Below are 15,845 nucleotides of genomic sequence, written 5' to 3'. Positions count from 1 at the left end.
TACAGCTGCACTGGGGCACTGCTGAAAGGAAAAAAATGGGTTATATACACATGCTGTGCAATCCTATGCATGTTTATTCAGAAATACACCCCAATGTGTTTGATGATTGTAGCCTACCTTCCATACATTCTTTTGCATAAGGGACGGGCAACTTGTGGCCCTCCAGATGTATTTTGGCATATAACTCCCATCATCCCTCATCATTCACTATGCTAGTAGGGCTGATGGGAATTGTCATCCAAGACATCTGGAGAGACATAAGTTTCCCACTCCTGCTTTACATGCACATAGCAAATACATCATTTCACGAATCCTTACAGCAACCCTGTAATGTAGGTTGCTACAGATGGGAGACTGAGGGCTCATCTACGCCAAGCAGGATATTCCACTATGAAAGCAGTATGAAAGCAGTATATAAAAGGCAGGAGCCACACTACTGCTTCATAGCAATATTGAAGTACACTGCAGGACCTACATTACTGCTGTATAGTGGTACTGAAGTGCACTGACAACTGTTGGGGCCCATGACACATCTACACCAAGCAGGATATAACACTATGAAAGTGGTATGAAAGTGGTATATGGTATGTGTCAAGGGGCCCCCACAGTTGTCGGTGCACTTCAATACCACTATAAAGCAGTGGTGTGGCTCCTGCATTTTATATACTGCTTTCATACCACTTTCATAGTGGAATATCCTGCTTGGCGTAGATGAGCCCTGAGGCTGCGAGGCAGTGGTCTGCCTGAGGCCACCGAGAGAGTTCATGTCAGAGTCAAACTAGAGCAGCCTTCCCCAACCTGCTACCTTCCAAATGCCTTGGACTGCACCTCCCAGAATTCCTGACCATCATAGATCATGCTGGCTGGTGCTTATGGGAACTGAAGTTCAAAATATCCGGGGAGGAGTTTGGGAAGGCTGAACTAGATCTTTCTAGCTCACAGCAGGCAGAGCAATCCTGCAGTGTGTGTGTGTGTGTGTGTGTGTGTGTGTGTGTGTGTGTGTGTGTGTTGGGGAGTCAATGAGAAGGCAGATCTAACACGTCATCCCCAGCCTTGCCAGAGTAGAAGAGGGGGGAGGGCTGCCATTTTTTGACAAGTCTATATCCTTGCTCAAAATTTCACAGCTGAAAAAAACATTTCATGTTTTTGAAAGGATGGCACAAAGTTCCCATCATGTAGCGTTGCCATTTCCAGAATGTATTTATTTTAATATTTATTTATTACATTTATATCCTGCGTTTTTTTTTCCTCCAGGGAACCCAAGGCAGCATACATAATCCTCCTCTCCATTTTATCCTCACAACAACAACCCTGTGAGGTAGGTTGGGCTGAGAGCCTGTGACTGGCCCAAAGTCACCCAGTGGGTTTCCATGGCCAAGTGGGGACTAGAACCCGGATCTCCCGACTCCCAGTCCAACACCTTAGCCACACCACCACACTGGCCTTCCCAAGCTTGGTGCCCTCCAATCCATTGGACTGCAACTCCCAGGAATTATGAGCATTGCAGTCTAAAACATCTGGAGGGAACCAAGTGGGGAAAGGCAGCCCAAATCTCTCTGTGTTTGGCATTTGTCATTCATCCATGAAAACGTTAGATATAAGGTTTCTCATCGGGACAGGGGTGAGGGGGAGGGCAGTAGTGGAATTTCCTCTCCAGGGAAGTTTGTCTGGCAGCTACGTAGTTATCTTTTAGGCACCAAGTTAAGATATTTATATCTTCTCAGGCATTTTAAATGTTTTTTTTTAAATTCTTGTTTTAGATCCGAAGGAAAAGGAAGCTAAATTTTATAGTATTGCTGAGATATTGTGGGAAATGCTTTTTTTAAAAAAAGTTTTAATTATGTAATTGCATTTTATTGGAAAATAAATAAATAATAACATTTATATCTTTACCATTTCCTATCTGTATCCTGGACCTTAGGAGGTTCCCTCCTACCTGAATCGGAATGGCCAGCAAACTTGCAGCAATGCAGAGCTGCAATCTGGATTGGGATCCTAGAATGGTGAGGGTGTGTGTGCTTTTAATCCATGCTGTGGTCCCAATCATTATTGGGGGCCCTGTGCCTGTAATTTTCATTGCCAAAAAGTGATCCATTTGTTTTGTGACCCATATGTGTTCAACCTAACATGTAGTTTGGATCTGATACTGAATGCCTTATGCAGCATTCAGTAGTAGGCTGCCTTGAGGCCCAGTATTGGGCAAAAGGCGGGATACAAATCATCATCATCATCATCCCTACGTTTACCCGGAAGTAAGTCCCAGATTTCAGTGGGATTCACTTTCAAGTATACATGATTAGCACTGTAGCGCAAATTCATTTTTACAGCATCTTTTGCACAATACACAAACATCTTCTTTGTGTAGGTATTTTAGGAATAAGAAGCTGAGAATTCTGCAAGGTCCAAGGGAAAAAAAATATAAGACAGAAGAAAAGATGGCAAGCTTCTAGGAACTCCAATTTTTATCCCTTAAGAGCAATTTTTATAAAATTCCAAACTTTGGTTGAAAATGCAGTTTTCAGGAGAAATATCACACATCTTAAGAGCTAGAAATGATGGCTTATCTAGATTAATTAGATTGAAAACAAAATTAGCTACTAACTAGATGAAATTGTTTTGCAAATATCCACCCTCTGTTTCTATCATGTAAAAGACATGGGGAAATTAGGACTCAGAATTCAACCTTAAAAATAAATTGTTAATAATAGCATTCTGAAACCTATTTTTTCGCAAGACCTTTTAGGAACATAGGTAGTTGCCTTATACCAGGTCAGAATATGTGTCTATCTAACCCAGTATTGTCAATTGCAGCTTTCCCCAACTTTGTGCCCTCCAGATGTTCTGGACTGCATGTCCCTCCATTCCTGACCATTAACCATGCTGAGTAGAGGCAATGAAAGTTGCCTTCCAAAACATCTGGAGAGTACCAGGTTGGCAGAGACTGCTCTACGAGGACTGGCAGTGGTTCTCCGGGGCTTCAAGATAAAGACCTTCCCATCACCTACTACTAGATTCTTTTAACTAGAGAAGCCAGGGATTGAACCTGGGACCTTCTGCATGCAAAGCCTGTGCTTTACCACCACTGTGCAACAGTCCTTCTTTCATCAGATTTTTCCCCCAGGTGAACCGCTCTTTCAAACATCCAGGTGCATATACTAAACAAGATACGCAGGTTGGCTTCCAGCGCTCACTAACCTTTACTCCATAGTAATGGACTCCATATGTAGGCAGAGCTTCAACCACTTTCATGTACCTGTACAGACAGATTCACAAGTCAATGGATCAGTTCTTCCGTAAAGTCTTCTAGGAACACATATTCTTTGACTGAAGAGTTTAGATTTATATTTAAGTTTGTTTTAACCCAACAGCAGAGGGTTTTCTTTTAAAGGACTCTGGGTGGTATCCAATGGTCTCCCAGTGCTAATGTTATTGATGTTGTGCTTGTGTAAACCAACAGTTACACAATGTAGCTAGTGCAAGTGGAAAAAGCTGTGATTTGCTGTTGAAATTTGGCACTACTGAATTAACAGCAGTGAATTACCACTTTTTCTGATTGGACTCGTTATATTGCGCACGCATTGGCTTACACCTAATGCAACGTCATTGGCAATAACACTGGGACACCAGTGGATACTACCTCCTTCTTGCTAGAATGGACCTGCCAACACTTATGTTTGAAGTCTTTTTACAAATGAGTTCAAGCATAGCAAGAAACTGCACAGGCAACATTTCAAAAGAACTCCGTAAAATGGATTTCGTGTTTTATCATTTAAAAGAAAACCCAACAAATTTGAGTTATCCGTATTATGGCTACATTTGCCAGGTGCTCACCCTCTTTTACTTCCTTGCCTGTCGAAGAGCTGAATTCCATCAAAAACTTGGCTCCAATCCTAGTGGCTGAACTCTACAATATGGGTCTGAACTATTTTCCAAGTTCAGCTCTAAGGAATGTAACATTCTTCTGAATACACTTCCGTTGTACATGTAGCTGGCCGACTTCATGGCCATATGACAGAAATTTGAATGGCAAAATACGCATTACATCAGAGAAATGTAACCAGGAAATGAGATCTGACCAGCTAAGCAACCATTCATAGGCTTTGCCACGTTGTTTATACAGCTTCTGATGGTGGATTAGTTCCTGGTTATGCTCGAGATTACAAAAAGCATTCTTCCGCTGATAAATGTGCTGGAGTTCTCAAGATAAAGGACGGCATGGGTACTGGTGGAAGTGGGGAGTATGTGTCGGAGTACTGGGAAATGGTCTGAAGAACTTTTGGATTGCAGAATGCTGATAGGGCCCAAAATAGGCTTCTGTACCTTTGTATGCTTAGTAAAAACGTCTCTTTTCATTTATGCTGGCACTGACCACCCACCTCCTCTACCACTGACTGAAGCCCCTTCTGTACTCCACCTCTCCCCACAAAGAGCCAAGTAAAACACTTACTGAACAATCGCTTGTCCTCTGGTCAGCCCCTTATTTTTTATATAATGTTCAATGACTCTGTCCTCGCTGTGGAACAAGAATAGTCCATTAAGTGAGGCAGAACTGTTTTATATCAAAGAACGTTTGATGGCACTCGGAAACCCATTCAACACACACAAAAGACACTCCACAGAATCTCTTTATGAGGTGTACACATTCTGCTAATTCAAGAATTGAATCTGGCAGTTCATAACACAGAATGGAACTATGTGCCTGTTCCCTTGATATAGCATGCTGGGATCTGTAATTAATCCCGGTATATGGTACACATTATTGTAGGATGTTCCATTTCTAACATAGAAGCACTGAATGGCCCAGTTCGCACATCACGATAAACCACATTTTAAAGAAATTGTGGGTTGTCATGAACAAAGCAACATGCTGGTATACCCTGCCTGGTTGCTCCCATTTCAAGCGGGAGTGGCTAAACAATCCTGGGATTCTCTGTCCCTGGGTTGTTCAGTGTTGCATCTGAATCCAGAACTCTGAGTTGCCTTTGCCCCGACAAGCCAGAGAAACTACCCTGGAACAAACCATGGCTTCTTCCTCTTTCTTGTATGAGTACACTGTCTCGTTCATGACCACACACAATTTTTTAAAAATGGTGGGTTGTCATGATGTATAAACTGAGCCTATATGTAACAGCTGCCAACGGCATCAACACAGCAAAGTTCAACAACAACATGTGGAGCTGCAGCAGTGGTTTTAGCCTTGCCCCCACCCCAGCATGATGTGTCCGTACCACGTATCACCATGGTGAGAACTTGCAGCTAAAAGTGGACAGAAATACATCAGCACGCATTCCCACACAGGTAAAAATAACAACCAAAATCCCATATATATTGTATGACAGCCTTCTCCAATCTGGGGCTCTCAGATGTGCTAGACTACCACTCGCATAATCCCCAACAAGCATTGGCCATATGTGATAAAGGATCTACAGAAGAAGTTGCTGGGGAGAAGGCTCCCCTTCCCTTTCTCTCACTCTCTGACAAATAGCTCATATGACTTGCAGATGGAATTTTCAGCTCCTGTTTTCTTTAACCCTCTTGGGCATATGACTGAACAAGACTGATGTAAGTTACGTAGCTCCTTTGCTCCCACCATGATTTTTTTTTTTAGCTCTCTACCTCTAATGGTGAAAGCTGTGTGGAGCTGGAATGTGTGAAGATGATCCAGCACACAATCACTTCCTCAAGCAACATTTGTTTTTTCGAGCCTCAATTACTAGACCTCCCTAATGCATATTAGCTAATGAGTGAGAACCAGGCAGACATGGGACAAAGGACAGCATAACATCAATCTACCCTTTAAGGTGATAAGACTACAGAGGAAATATCAGCTTGCCCACACTTTAAGATCAGCAAGAGAGTCCCCTCTCATTTGCCCACCTGTGCGAGCAGTTAGATGGGGGACCATACAAGAGAGGGCCTTTTCCTTAGTGGCCCCACATCTTTGGAATAAGTTGCCTTTGGAGGTCCACTAGGCCCCATCACTGCAGGCTTTTAAGAAGGCCCTGAAAACATCCTATTTTTACTCTGACCTTCCCTTGACAGGTTTACTGTTATTGCTGCTTTAATAGTTTTTAATACCGCACTGGTTTTTATTATGTATTTTATTGCTCTATGCCAGCTTGGGAGGGCTCTTGCCTTTAAATAAAAAAATAAAAGGGACAGAGACAGTCCTGCCCCCATCTCATAATGTTAGATAATGCGTTTAAACTGATTGGTTCAGGCAGGACACTTGTGCAACATCAATAGCAGTTGCTAGGGCAATGGATTTCCTGGGAAACACCTTGCACTAGCAAGCACAGTTGATGTTTCACAAGCGACAGTTTCTGCTAGCGCAACAACAATAGCACTAGAAGTAGCGCACTGTTTGCAAAGTATTTACTATATAATAGTATCTGAATTGTCTCAGACATTTGTTTTACTTGACTGACCGTGCAATACTGTATATGTCTACTCAGAAGTAAGGTTTATTGAGTTAATGGACTCTGTGTATAGGGTTGTAGCTTGAGTCTCTTTTGGGGAGTGTTTTATGGAAGTCAGTTTCTTTAAACTTTTCACAAGCTGAGTTATGGCTTTCTTAAACATGTAAATTTATCTTTTAAATCCTGCTCCTGGATTCACATATACTTATAGCTCCTAAACTTTGGCAATGTTTACTTCCAGAGCTTGGATTAAACATAATCTATACTATTTGCTCAACTGCTTTCCATTTAGTAGCTGGAAGGAAAATTCAACAGTCTTATAAAAATATTTACATGTGTGTTAGTTGGTAAGTTAGCAATGAGTGTTGGATGGGCCAAAAAGACCTTGATTCAAAGCCCTGCTCAGCTATGAAGGTCACTGGATGACCTTGGACAAGTCACTGTCTGACCTAACTTACTTCGCAGGATTGTTGGGAGGATAATACTCGGTGTGGGGGGTACTACAAATGCTGGCCTGGAGAAAGGGCAAGGTACAAACATGATAAGACAAGTAAATTAAATAAATGTGTCTTACCAATAGGCGAGTGAAGGGTGTTCCTGCAGAGTCTTAGTAGGAAAGGCAGGCAAGTTCTTTAGATCTTCTCTTGCATTTTCATCACTTTAAAAACACAGAAGAATGGTAGAGTGTTACTATCTTGAAATCACGAAGACAACCATTGGGTTTTAGCAAAAGGGGCTGAGTTTTAGTCACTCAAAAGCACATTCATTCATAGCATACTCCAGCTGTCATAGCAACGTAACCCTATAGGCCTTCTTGAATGACAATTCTGAACAAAAGAAGTTCACTTACATTACTATTCTGATTAGGAACATAGTGCTGTTGAGGCAATCCAATTGCTGAGGGAAAAGAAACGGTGGTAACATTCACTGGACGCTAATTGCTATTACTGAAAGTTTGTTGCTGCTGAATTACACATCTGAGTTTAACCAGATGATAAAGGAACCCCCATAATATCTAACATGAAAAATAGGGCTAGGGGGAAAACATGTTTTGTTTTGTTTTTAGTGCAATCCTATACATGTCTACTTAGAAGTACATCCCATTGAATTCCACGAATCTTACTCCCTCCTAAGAAAGAAGGCATAAGATTGCAATTTAAAAGAAGTTGTAACATGCCCTAAGATCTAGGGTTTGGGCATAAATCCATTTAATTATTTTAAGAAGGCAAAAGGCATGTGAGGTTGCTGGCAAAAAAGAAAAAAAGAAAAAAGTGGCAATACTTTCTGTTTATATGCTTAATTAGGTCAATCAATTTCTGCAGGATTTCTGCATGCTTTGGTAGAGATCAGCAAGCACCAACATGACTTTTGTGTATCCAGGATTCATTGGGCTGGCTGAGTCATGATTAACATGTGTCTCTGTTTCCAAGTGGAGCAAGCTGATGGGTGACTTCTTATACAAGGGGCCTAATTCTTGTTCAAGATGAGGCTGCAAAGTTCACTGCATCTTAAATAATTTAGCACAGCAGAAATTACATCTCTGTCCCAACCTTTGTGCAGAATTTCTTTGTAGGCATGTGTCTGCCTGCAAAGCATGACAGATTTCTGAAGAGTGCAGGAGTAAAGCATTAAGCTTTGGCTCCCACACTTTTCTCTTAAGAGCCTCCAGTCAATAGAAACCTCTCCTTTGGAGGCAGGAACATCTTTTACAGAGCTGGAAAATTCAACAAAAACCAAATAAAAACATTGGCTTGGATCCTGAGTTATCATTCCATTCATGGAAAACCTTCCATTACAGAAGCGGGTCTGATTCAGCTGGTGGAAGGAGAGGGAGACTTTTTTTTGCCAATTACCCCTTCTCCATGGCAGCTCCCCACACTAACCTCCCACACTGTTTGGGGGGGGGGTTTCCCCCAAAGCTCTAGCACAGATTTTCAGGGAACACAGGAGGAAAAGGACAATCAGAGAAAACAACAAAAATCTAACTCGACTGTCCTCCAGTAGAAGTAACAAGTGATTGAAGTTATTTTGAAGTTTCTAATATATGAAAAAAGAATACACAAAGAATGTGTATAAATGTGTGTGTCTGTACATGTGTGTATGTATGCATGTACGTATATATGCACACACAGAAAAAAATCTACTCCACAAGATAACAAAAGTATCTCATTCAAGCTCTAGTCCTTTTCTATGAGTATTCTGACCGGTAATAAAAGGTTCCTATTTCATAGACTAGTTCTCAGCAGAATCGAAGTCTCAAGTGTGCCATGAGCACCGAGCAGGACCACTGGAGTCAAGTGCCTACATGGCAGAGAGATGCTGACAGACAAAAAGCCAATCTACAAGGAGACTCTCCTGGGGGTGTAGCCAATTTGATATGTGAGAAAAGTTCCTGCCGGCCTCAAATGAGCTCATCTCTCAAACTCGGTATCTATAAGTAAAGCCCATCCCAAAGTAGGACAATAATGGATACAAGGGTTTCGAGCTGTCCACATGTGCTTGTTTATCACTCGATGAATGCACCATCAAGTAATGTCTTACTTGGGCCATCACGGCTATAACATCATAGACCAAACCTTTGCATCTCCTCACACCATTTCACAACACAAAGCATTTTAATGGATTCTGTTAACACTTTAAGTTGCTAGTATTACAGTGATCAGTCATCAAGTGTATGCCTGGAGGACAAAACTAACCCATGTCACCCTACGTTTTGTGGCTCTAATGGATGGAACACCTTTCCTGACATGAACCTACTCAAACACTACATTCAACATCTACAGTCCTCTTCCGGGTACCTATTCCGAGGGAAGCTCAGAGAATAGCAACAAGAGAGAGGGCCTTCTCTGTGGTGCCCCCCCCCCCCCAACTGTGGAACAATCTCCATGACAAGGCCCGCCTGGTGCCAACATTGTCATCTTTTTGGCACCAGGTCAAGACTTTTTTGTTCTCCCAGGCATTTAGCAATATGAAATGAGCCTGGGTCTGTTTTTGGCTCATCATTTGTAAAGTTGTTATATAGTGGTTTTAAAAGTATGTGCATTTTGCATGTTTTTGTGGTTTTAAATTTTTGTATATTGTTTTAAAGTGTTTTTATCTTATGTGAACCGCCCAGAGACCTTCGGCTATGGGGCGGTATACAGATGCAATAAAATAAAATAAATAATGCCCGGAGGGAGGGTTCCAACATCTATTGTGTGTGTGTCCCCCCAAATCAAGGTTACAACAGACATTAAAATAGAAAATATCCTCCATCTTGACTTTGAAGGAATATTAAAGCATATTGAAGCATATTAATGGCAGCTTCTTAGGCTACCCTAGAGGTCCTCCGTAACAGCTCACCAGTAAAAAGGTAGGGGAGAGAAAGAGAGAGGCTAGGAGGAAGAGAAACAATGAGGTAAAGAGGTGAGAGGCAGAGAAATAGGTAGGCCAGAGGCTTGGAGTGCAAAGAAACAGCAAGATAAAGGGGTGAATGGGAGAGAAAGAGCAAGCTAGAGGCTAGGAAGGGAGAGACCAAGGCCTTAGCTAGACCAGCCTATATCCCGGGGCGAATCCCGGGATTGTCCCTGTGCGTCCACAGGGGATCCAGGGATCAGCCCTACACTTTGGGCCCGCTTTTTCCGCAGTCTCAGGCTGAGCCTGAGACCGCGGAGCGTGTGGCCCATTTCCGTGGGTTTACCCGGCTCCACATGATTACTTGCATGGGGAGCAGCACCCATCGGGGTTAGGGTGGGGGGAGTGGGGAAACGAAATTTTAAAAAACACTTACCTTTGCGCATGACCGTTTGTGCGCTCCTCTCCTTTTAAGAAAATTTAAAAATGGTGGCGCAGCGCCTCTCTTCCTGAGGTTGTCGCGCCTTACGTGTAAATGAGGGCAAGACCTCGCGTTAATCGCAACGCGAGGTCTCCCCTCCTTTCCTCCTTTCCCCAGACTTTCAGGTAGGTCTAGCTAAGGCCTAAGGGAGAGATGAGCGTTCTGCGGGGGAACTCTTTCTTTCACTTTCTGCCTGAACAGCCGATCAGCAGCAGGTTCAGGAACAGGAAGAAGAATCTGGCGTCCTAATGTTTTTCAAGCTTTTCATTAAAAATATTGGGGGGGGGGGGAACGGAGTACAGAGGTTCATGGATGCTAATGGAGGTCCCTGCAGTCACCGTGTTGGGGACCCCATGCACTAGTGTGCCGCCAGTGGGAACCACTGGCAAAAACTCAGAAAATAGCCACACTTCCAGACTGTGAATAAAGAAAGTTTAAAAAAGGACATTTTCTCCTATGGAAGAAGTACAAGCCTGGGGATTATAGACTCATTCAGCTGGAAGAAATCTGAGGATCAACTGGCCTTCAATCCCTTGACCTTAATGCAAGATCAACCTTCATTTAATCCACCATGACCCAGATTACAATGTTTGACATACAAAGCACCGCTGAACAAGGAGCATTATGTCCAGGTACATACAGGCAAAGCATAGTTTACCAAAAAAATAATCCACACGACTTCTGTAAGTGATCTGAGTGGCATGCTACAAATGAAGTTAAAAATCTCCTAAAATCACTAGTCAATGAGACCTAAAGGAACCCCAAACAATATTTATGTAATGTCACATGCACAACAATGTAAATTGTAACCTGTACTTTATTTTGACGAGTAATAGAAATTCAAGCTTTGAAACATTACAGCTCATTCATAGTCACTTATCCATTATCGCCTCTGATTAGCTCAAAATGGAGTCAGTTGATCATCAGCAATTCATATGGCCACTTCATGAGAGAGATGGCAACCAAGGAAGAAGGGCCTTTAGCCCCAAAACTGATGTTTCCTGACATCTCATTTTAGAAATTAAGCACTCAGCTCCAGCTAACATGACCATCTTGGTTGCAGAAGGCTGTTCTAGATCTAAGGGTGCAACTGCATGCATGGCTGGCTGGGGCACGCTGGAAGTTGTAGTACTTTTTTCTGTCTACGCAAGCATACAATTGCAACCCAACTTATGTAGGGTTTTTAGTTCCTTTACGGTATGTGAATCATATACATGCCGACTGAAAACTGAGTTCTAGGGGACATACTTGTAGAGGACTCTAGCCTTAAAAATGTTTTTAATAGGTCAGGAAAGGCCTTTATTATCACACAAAGCATATGGTAGTATTTGTGGATTTTATCTGGTTGTTCTTGACTCTATTGTTGTTATTATATTTTGTCCTTCCTGCTGTTTTTTTTTATTGTTACTGGTTTGTTTTGTATTTTGTTTAAAAAAACTGTTCTTATTATGGAGCTGTTTTTATAGCATTCAACTTGAACTTTCATTGTTTGTTAATAGACTTGGAGCCTACTTAGGAAAAAAAGCAGTATGTAAATTGAAACATACATGTAAAAAATTACTTGGAAGCAAATTCTAATGAATGTGCACTGTCTTACTTAAGTGCATTCTAGGAGCACACACTGACTAAACAGTGGGTTTGCTAACACGTTATAGCGTGAAAATAAGAGTGATAAAACTGACAAATAACCACATGTTAATTCTATCAGTCTAAAAGTGTTTAACAAATAAATAAATAAAGCAAGCCATCTACATTGGTCAATCCAGTTTCAGACAGATGCACACCTACATCGGATAGTGTTGGCTGAAGCATGCTAATTAGGCAGCCTAACTCACTGCTAGAACTCTAATATCAGCACATGTCTGACTTAATTATTCTTCTACAAGCAGCTTAATATTTAAGCAGTACCAAAGATAAGAGCTCTAGATCAACCCCCTTTCTGATTAAATCAGTTTCTAAACTAATTTTAACAACATTCATAACAGCACTGAGTGGATTGCTGCAACCTTTCATTTACCTGGAATTGTGTGCTTCGTGGCCAGCTATGGAGGGAACACAAGATCACTCAACTCAAGGGTGGGGGGGGGAACGATACTACTTTCTGACTGCAAATCTCTTCTGGAGCCCCCTAAGGGCTAAAGCCCTAAATTTTGTTACTGCAAAATTACCCAACCTCCATGAAATGATTCCATTTGCTACTTCAAGTCTCCCCAAAATGTGTTAGATACACTTATTTTACATTAGGCCAGACAGTAATCTCATATTATGAGGATGAAAAGAAGTGGCCCGTTGGGCCTGGGCTTACAACATCAAATCATTCTCAATTTCATGAATGACACCTTCTCATACCTCCACCTAGAAAAAAAAATGTCTGCCCCCATTTAATTACAATAATGTGGGGGGAAATAGTCTAGTATTGTACTCAGCACCATGCCCATATTATAATTTTCAGCAAAGAAAGTAAACTTTTAAAAAATTGAAATTTTTAAATCATAGATTAAATACTGGAACTTCAAGATCAAGAAGGAAGAGTCTAATGTCCTCTGATTTTGAGTTTCCAGCAATTAATCCATGATGAAAATGAAGCCACCCACCCCAGAAATCTTAATGTTTGCATTCATTCACATCCTACTGTGTAATATATGCAAAATCATTCATTCATTCATTGTTATTTATTACGGTCACAGACCAGCAAAATCAACACCAAAACATGCAAATGATAGATAAAAAGTGACATAAAAACAAAATACAGCTTGGTGAGTTCCTTCTCTCAGGAGGATTGCAACGTTATTTTTCTAATTTGCATTGAGGTCATGAGAAACTTAGAGACCTTGTCAGTAATATGGGAGGACACATCCCTTAAACAGATTAATACCAACGTTGTGGGGTTACATCCAGAAAGGGCTGTTAATAAAGGAAAGAGTACCTTTTTTCTGCATTCCTCATACATGTTACAATGCAAAATGACATGTTCGACAAATTCTATTGCTCCAGAACCACAGGGACGTATCTGTTCATTAACCGGGATTTTACTAAATCGTCCTTCTAGTAATGCTGATGGCAACACATTAAAGCGAGCAAGGGTAAATGCTCTCCTATACTTGGGAATGGTTAAAGCATACAGATATGAAGCTGCAAGATACTTCCCATGGGCATGTTTTAAGGGTGAAGAGTCTATCATTCTGATTTGCTTGTAGATTTGGGGCTAGGGATATATGGTCTTAAAAGGCCTGCCTGCAAATCTTGAAGAGCAAGGATTATCTAGTAGTTTAGGTTAAGCCAAGTATATATTAATAATGTAAAGGAGGTGTGGTCCTGGAAGGTGTGGTGCTTTGATTTATTAATGTAAAGCTGATTTTAATTAGCTTTTAATGAAACTGCATTTGCTTTAATTGATCAAACTGAGAGCTGGTATAAAGTTGGCAGTTATCCTGGTATCAGTATCCAGCAGGCATAGTGGATTTAAACAGGTAGATATCCATTGAAACTTCTTTGCCTGCTTGATTGATGGAGGCCTAAGTACCTAAGGAACTCCAAAGGCACAACCTATTGAAGTGAGTTTTACAGGTTAACAATTGGCCTGGTTCACATGTAACGTTAACCCATGGTTTATTGCCCTTCCCAGGGTTTGTCTGGTAAATGATCAAACAAATAATTGTTATCTCAATCCTTGGGTTGTTTATTTCTCTCCCTTGCCTGCTCCCTTCCTTTATCCCAAATGCCTTTATGGCACTGTAGTACGGACATATAAAGCAGCTGTGGTTTATTACCACTCTTGCCCACCAATTCTGTAGTCTGCTGAAATGACCAATAAATAACCCACGGTTCTGGGATTGCACATAATGACAACCCATGGTCTAAACAACTCAGAGTTCACAACCCAACAACAAACAATGGGTTCCCTTTTTGCATTGTTCATGATTAACAAACTATGGTTTATTAGTGCGGTTGCATTCACACATCATGACAACCCAGAATTCAACAACCCATACCATGGGTTATATGTAAACCAGGCAGGCCAATGTGTTTCCAATAGTCTCACAGAACTTATTGTGGAGTAATACAGTAATTCTCCAGCAAAGGAGAATGTTACCTTGTCGTGGTGCTGGAGCTTCAGCACCTCAAGGATACCATGAGCTAAACCGTGAAGGGGCACCCAAGATGGGAAGGTCATGGTAGAGGTTAGACTAAATACGATCCCTGGGGAAGGTAATGGCAACCCACCCTAGTACTCTTGCCATGAAAACTAAATGGATCTAAAGCCTTTGACTGTGTGGATTATAACAAATTGTGGCAAGTGGTATGGGGATACCAAGTCATCTTGTCTGCCTCCTGAGGAATCTGTATAACGACCAAGTAGCAATGGTAAGAACAGACCACGGAACAACGGACTGGTTTAAGGTTGGGAAAGGAGTACGGCAGGGTTGTATACTCTCACCCTACCTATTCAACTTGTATGCAGAACACATCATGTGACGTGCTGGGCTTGATGAATCCAAGGCTGGAGTTAAAATCGCTGGAAGAAACATTAACAATCTCAGATATGCAGATGATACTACTTTGACGGCTGAAAGTGAGGAGGAGCTGAGGAGCCTTATGACGAAGGTGAAAGAAGAAAGTGCAAAAGCTGGGTTGCAGTTAAACCTCAAAAAAACCAAGATTATGGCAACCAGCTTGATTGATAACTGGCAAATAGAGGGAGAAAATGTAGAGGCAGTGACAGACTTTGTATTTCTGGGCACAAAGATTACTGCAGACGCTGACTGCAGCCAGGAAATCAGAAAACGTTTACTTCTTGGGAGGAGAGCAATGACAAATCTTGATCAAATAGTTAAGAGCAAAGACATCACACTGACAACAAAGGACCGCATAGTTAAAGCAATGGTATTTCCCATAACCTATGGCTGCGAGAGCTGGACCATAAGGAAGGCTGAGCGAAGGAAGATAGATGCTTCTGAACTGTGGTGTTGGAGGAAAATTCTGAGAGTGCCGTGGACTGCAAGAAGATCAAACCAGTCCATACTCCAGGAAATAAAGCCAGACTGCTCACTTGAGGGAATGATATTAAAGGCAAAACTGAAGTACTTTGGCCACATAATGAGAAGACAGGATACCCTGGAGAAGAGGCTGATGCTAGGGAAAGTGGAAGGCAAAAAGAAGAGAGGCCGACCAAGGGCAAGATGGATGGATGATATTCTGGAGGTGATGGACTCGACCTTGGGGGAGCTAGGGGTGGTGACAGCCGACAGAAAGCTCTGGCGTGGGCTGGTCCATGAAGTCACGAAGAGTCGGAAGCGACTGAACGAATAAACAACATAAAACAACAATATAGTAATTACATTAAACAAACAAATCCAAAGTTGCATGGGGTGCAGCCTAAAACCTGGATTTAAATATTAATCATAGATTCAAATATTTATTTTTCACTTGATTCATTGAAAATTTTTATATACTGCGCTTTCAGGAAAAAGTGTCCAAATATAGCTTATGTATGAACACCTGCTTCCTTAACAGAAGTTAAAGGCCAGCAATCTTAGAAAAAATATATTGGTATCTATTTTGCCCTGCCCAAAACAACCTGAAGAGGAAGGTTGAGATGGATGATAGTTGAG

General features: G+C 41.6%; 1 protein-coding gene across 3 annotated transcripts in view; it reads right to left on the bottom strand.

Annotated features, from left to right (window-relative positions):
• Window positions 1-15,845, bottom strand: part of FRMD4B (FERM domain containing 4B) — a 164,790-nt gene that overhangs the window by 57,219 nt on the left and 91,726 nt on the right. For all 3 annotated transcript variants that reach the window (XM_063122016.1, XM_063122018.1, XM_063122017.1), the window contains exons 8-10: window positions 6,994-7,077; window positions 4,448-4,513; window positions 3,196-3,253 (exon numbers count right to left, since the gene is read on the bottom strand). In XM_063122016.1, the coding sequence (XP_062978086.1) occupies window positions 3,196-3,253; window positions 4,448-4,513; window positions 6,994-7,077 (208 nt within the window). The remainder of the gene's footprint in view (window positions 1-3,195; window positions 3,254-4,447; window positions 4,514-6,993; window positions 7,078-15,845) is intronic.

The sequence above is a fragment of the Elgaria multicarinata genome, chromosome 3, assembly GCF_023053635.1.
Source record: "Elgaria multicarinata webbii isolate HBS135686 ecotype San Diego chromosome 3, rElgMul1.1.pri, whole genome shotgun sequence".
Taxonomy (NCBI): Eukaryota; Metazoa; Chordata; class Lepidosauria; order Squamata; family Anguidae; genus Elgaria; species Elgaria multicarinata.
Note: the sequence above shows the minus strand (reverse complement) of the source record. Positions and strands in the feature narration are given on the sequence as shown.